Here is a 5,917-nt window from a genome sequence, read left to right as displayed (position 1 = left end):
AAGTAGGTGAACTAAAATAATATAGAAAGATATAAATATTCTTACAATGAATTTATTTACAAGTCAATAAGTCATACTATTATATATTTTTTTCATTTTTTTAATTATTATTATTATGGGAGATATTTGATTTATATGTATATACCTCCCCCCACAATCAACTCTTACATTGTCCTCAATGTAACACCTCTTTTCTTTTTATGTAGAAAGAAAAATTGTAAGATTAATTTAAACACAAATAATACTGAATATAAAAATAGAAATTAAAAACGATAAAATACTTCCCTTGGTTTGCCTCCCAAGCAGCGCCTCTATTTAATTGTCTATGGCTAGACTTCGTAAGTTGGCATCCTTAAGTTCTGAATATCAATTCAACGACAATCAAATCCTTCATAAAATAGCTTGAGTCAATGACCATTTACTTTGAAAATCTTTCCATCCTTTAAATCTTTAATTTCTACTGCACCATGATCATAAACATTGGTAACTTCATAAGGTCCCATCCATCTGGACCTTAATTTTCCTGGAAATAATCTTAATCTAGATCGGTAAAGAAGAACTTTGTCTCCAACATGAACATCTTTTTTAACTAACATTTTATCATGATATAATTTAGACTTTTCTTTGTAAATTATTGCATTTTGATAGGCTTCGTTTCTTATTTCTTCTAATTCTTGAATTTGTAGTTTCCTATGTATACCTGCACTAGGTAAGTCTAAATTACACTTCTTAATCGTCCAAAATGCTTTATGTTAATTCTACTAGGAGATGACATGATTTACCAAAAACAAGTCTATATGGTGATATACCAATTGGTGTTTTATACGTTGTTCTGTAAGCCCATAGTGCATGTCCAAGTCTATAACTCCAATCTTTCCTATTAATTAGGATTCACTATTTCTCCTAAATACTTTTTATTTCCCTATTAGAAATTTCTGCTTGTCCACTTGTTTGGGGATGGTAAGCGGTTGAAATCCTATGAGTAACATGATATTTCTTAAGCACAGATTCCATTACTTTATTACAAAAATGGGTTCCTCTATCACTTATAATAGCCTTAGGTACTCCAAATCTATTAAATATTTGTGATCTAATAAACTCCACTACAACTTTCGCATCATCTGTACGAGTAGCTTTTGCTTCTACCCATTTAGAGACATGATTAACAGCTAAAAGAATGTAGAGGTTACCATTAGACTGAGGAAATGGACCTGTAAAATCTATACCCCAAACATCAAATATTTCAACCACTATAATAGAACGTAAGGGCATTTGATCTCTTTTAGATATATTTCAAGTTATTTGACATCTTTCACAAGTTTTCACAAAGAGATGTGCATCCTTATTCAATGTAGGCCAACAAAATCCACTTTCTAATACCTTATATGCAGTTCTTTGGCCACCAAAATGTCCACGACATTCAAGCGAATGACAAAAACTCAAAATTGACTTAATTTCATTATCAGGCACACAACGCCTCAACACTTGGTCTGAACAGATCTTTAACAGATAATGCTCATCCCAAATATAAGACTTAGCTTCATGCCTTAATTTGTCTTTGTGAGCACGTGATAAAGTCTCTAGTAATCGTTTTGTAACAATATAATTAACAATATCTGCATACCATGGAAGTTTTCCATGCAAAACATACATGTGCTCATCTAGAAAAACATCACTTAGAGGAGAAGATAAATTATTATCTACGCTTAAATGGTCAGCAACTAAATTCTCCTTTCCTGCTTTATCTCTAATTTCTAGATTAAATTCTTGTAATAATAGAACCCACCTTATCAGCCTAGGTTTAGATTCTTTCTTTTTAAATAAATGTCTAAGTGCAGCATGATTAGAATAAACTATTACCTTAGTACCTAAAAGATAAGAACATAATTTTTCAAGTCCAAATACAATAGAATAAAGTTCTTTTCAGTTGTTGTATAGTTACATTGTGCATCATCTAAAGTATGAGAAGCATAATAAATCACATGAGAATCTCGTCCTTTTTTTGTCCTAAAACAACTCCTATTGCTTTGTCACTTGCATCACACATTAATTCAAAAGGTAATTCCCAATCAGGAGGTTGTAAAATTGGTGCAGTTATTAATTTCTCTTTTAGACAATCAAAGGCTTCTTTTCATTTATCATCAAATACAAATAGAACATCTTTACTTAAGAGTCTACATAATGGTTGGGCAATTTTAGAAAAATTCATAATGAATCTTCTATAAAAACCAGCATGTCCTAAAAAAGATCTAATATCTTTAACACAAGATGGATAAGGTAAAGATTGTATAACCTCTAAAATTTGGTTATATCCAGAATATCCATCTAAAAAACAATAATGAGAAAGTCCGGCTAAACGCTCTAAAATTTGATCAATAAAAGGTAAAGGAAAATGATCTTTTCTAGTTGCTGCATTTAACTTTCTATAATCTATGCAAACTCTCCTTCCATTTTGTACTCCAGTAGGAACTAATTCACCTTCTTTATTTTCTACTACAGTTAATCCTGTTTTCTTAGGTACCATATGTATAGGACTAACCCATTCTAAATCTGAAATAGGGTAAATAACTCCAGCACTAAGAAGTTTAAGAATTTCCTTTTTAACAACTTCCATCATAAGAGGATTTAAACGGCGTTGTGCTTCTCTGGATGGTTTTGCTCCTTCTTCTAAATTAATTTTATGCATACAAGTAGAAGGGCTAATGCCTCTAATATCAAATAACGTCCATTCTATTTCCATTTTATTTTCTTTTAAAACATTAATCATTCTTTCTTCTTGAGACACATTAAGATTTGCAATTATAACAGGTAATTTTTCACCTTTCTCCAAATAAACGTATTTAAGATGCTTTGGTAATGGTTTTAAATCTAACTCAGGAGAAAATTCAACCGATAGTTTAACTTGATCTAATAGTGGATGAGTACTATAAGTTGAAGACTATAACCAAGAAAGGTTCTCATGATAATCCTCATCACAAGCAAGACTTATTAAATCATTATCTTTTTCTTTTAAGCCATAACATAAAGATGCATACAAACTGTCATATAAATCATACTCACTTATATCCTCAACGCATGAATCAATAACATCAATAGTACAAATAGAAGAAGTTTCATTAAATGGGTGTTTCATAGCCTCATAGATGTTAAAGAATATTTTATCACTATCAAACTCCATGGAAAGTGTACCATTGTGTACATCTATAATAGTTTTAGCAGTTCTCATAAAAGGTCTTCCTAATAATATAGGAGAGAAATTAGATAATTGGCTATAATCATCTTCCATTTTAAGTACATTAAAATCTGCTGGAAACACCAAATCTTTAACTTTAACTAACACATCTTCTATTACACCTTCGGGATAAACAACTGACCTATCAGCTAATTGAACTGTAATTTCAGTCGGTTGTAAAGGTCCTAGATCTAAAGAGGTGTATATAGAATTAGGCATGACATTAATTGATGATCCTAAATCTAACATGCATTTATCGATCATTGAATTTCTTATAGTACATGGAATTGCGAAAATTCCATGGTCTTTTTGCTTTGGTGGGAGTTTTCTTTGAATCACCGCAGAAACATTTTCACTACATATAATTCTTTCATTACCTTTTAATTTCCTTTTATTAGTGCATAAGTCTTTTAAAAATTTGTCATATTGAGGTACTTGCTTAATTGCATTCACTCCAATGGGGTCTGAATAAATGCTCCACGCTTGGGCTCATTTAACCCAGTGTTTCAACCTTGGGGCCCATTAGCCCCTCATCCTCTATAAGTCGGACTCCCTAGGAAAGGGGGAGTTCCTTAAACGATTGAAGTTGAACTAAGCAAAAGAGCAAAGATTTAACCCTTTAGCTAGTGGATTAATCACAATCACCCAGTTCAATAAATATTTCAAATACAAAAGGTAGAGATATCAAAAAGGCCAAAAACATGAGCTTTAATAAAAGTGGTGTTAGGGAAGCGTACCAAAATAACCTGATGATGCAGAATGCTGATTACTGAATGAAGCGGAACGGAGGAGACCCACACACAAATGAAGAGAAAATGAAGTACTCTAATATTGGAGCCTTTTTATTTGGCCCTCTATTATGTAAGTCGGACCCCCAAGGCATGGGAAAGTCCGCATTATTCGGCCAAAAACAGTCCAGCCCCCTATTATATAAGTCGGACCCCCAGGGCATGGGGAAATTCACATTACTCGGCTAAAAATAGTTCGGCCACTAACATATCTTCCTTAATCTTGGGATTGAGTCGGACTTCTATAAAGAGATTTGGGAGTTCCAGTATTCGGCACCTCCTCGAATAAGTCAAAGTACAAGTTGGCCCCTGGGGGCCAAGGGCCTAATGGTCCCTAGTGTTTGGCTACGTTACAACCGATCTGGAGAGATGCCACCTTTCATGTTTGATATTTACTCTCACACAAAGCCCGCCAAACAGTTATACTTGACGTCCTCTGTGTGTGGGGCTAATCTTATTGGGTCAACTAGCCCTAATTGAATGGGCTAGGTCAAAGGGCCCAAAGATTTGGAATGTTGGTCAAAGCCTCCAAAAAGCCCACTTAGAGGGATGAAATTACCAAAATGCCCCTCAATTAGTCAACCAATGTCATTTATTGTCCTATAAATACCCTCATTTATTACCATTTAAGGTATGTTTTTCTCTTTCTAAACCTCTCCTCCCAACTATTTATATTCATTTCTTACTTTATATTTCCGACCACTGACTTAAGCGTTGAAGGGGCTTTCCGGAAAACAGCCCCCGGACAAGTAACTCTGTTCGTTTTGCAGGCCAGTAGCTGAACCCAATTCTAACATTCGGATTCTCCAACAACGGGATCCATTTTGCACATGGTCCCTTTCTTCTTGGATTAACTTGACTCGATTAACTTGACTCGATTTCTACGCAGAAACAATAATAAAAAAAGATAACATTACAGCAATATAGTGAATATTACACTCCGAAATACGCACATATTTTACAAGATCATGCATGCTAGACTATTCGGTATTGGCCTCGAGTGAAGGAATACCTAACTTAGCCTTAGCTTATTTAGCAATAACATGGTAAATCGAAACACACCAAATTATAATTAAAGGTCGGAAGATTATATTGATTACTTCTTGACGCCATGGTGATGATCATCAATGTCTTTAGCAGCAGCAAGTAAAGAATCAAGCAAAGCAGTTGGTTCAGGACTACCAGGATGCAGTTTCTCATACTCAAAACCCCACTTAACAATGGAGGTTTCAGAGTCTTTAGGTATGACCTGACAGATACCAGTAATGGTCTTATAATCATCCAACAGATCACCTTCAATGCATCGTTGTCTCACCAACTTTTTTTCCTTGTCTATTTCTTCAATTATATTCTTTGCTATCAGAGGTTTCCCACTCGCAGCTGTACGTGTAATATGAAAGTTCATAGGGACATTAACACATGCACCAATTTATTAGGGATCGATCAAGTTTTATAATTTAAACTTAATTTTAATTAAAATTAATTGTCTAATCTTTATTTTCTACATACACATATGTTTTAAAATATTTCTTAATTAAAATTAAAAAAATAAGTTTTTTTATTGATATGGAATTTTAAACTAAATAGTGAATGTTTACATTTTCAAAATGAATAATAATGACTATAGACTAAGAATTTTAGCACATTTATAAGTAAGTTGAGTTGTATGATCTTACAATACTACAATCCAATCCTAAAGATTTAATCAACCCTAATTAGGATCCTCATTTTGATAACATTGCATATTACATTATACATGTTTTATGTCTATACATTTTTAATTTTGAGGTGGCACGTTGGTATTTTTTGTAGGTGGAAGAGATAATGATAATGTGCTCCAGCTCATTCCAAAAAATAAAGGAAATGGACAACAAAAGGGGGCATCCAAAACTTCAAT

The 5,917-nt window shown here is 33.3% G+C and overlaps 1 protein-coding gene across 1 annotated transcript in view; it reads right to left on the bottom strand.

Moving 5' to 3' along the window:
* Window positions 1-4,915: 4,915 nt before the first annotated feature.
* Window positions 4,916-5,917, bottom strand: part of LOC130816168 (MLP-like protein 34) — a 6,431-nt gene continuing 5,429 nt past the window's right edge. Inside the window, exon 2 of the mRNA XM_057682828.1 lies at window positions 4,916-5,400. Within this exon, the coding sequence (XP_057538811.1) occupies window positions 5,117-5,400 (284 nt within the window). The 3' untranslated portion in view covers window positions 4,916-5,116. The remainder of the gene's footprint in view (window positions 5,401-5,917) is intronic.

Source organism: Amaranthus tricolor, chromosome 6 (assembly GCF_026212465.1).
Source record: "Amaranthus tricolor cultivar Red isolate AtriRed21 chromosome 6, ASM2621246v1, whole genome shotgun sequence".
Taxonomy (NCBI): Eukaryota; Viridiplantae; Streptophyta; class Magnoliopsida; order Caryophyllales; family Amaranthaceae; genus Amaranthus; species Amaranthus tricolor.
This window is presented reverse-complemented; position numbering and strand designations above follow the sequence as displayed.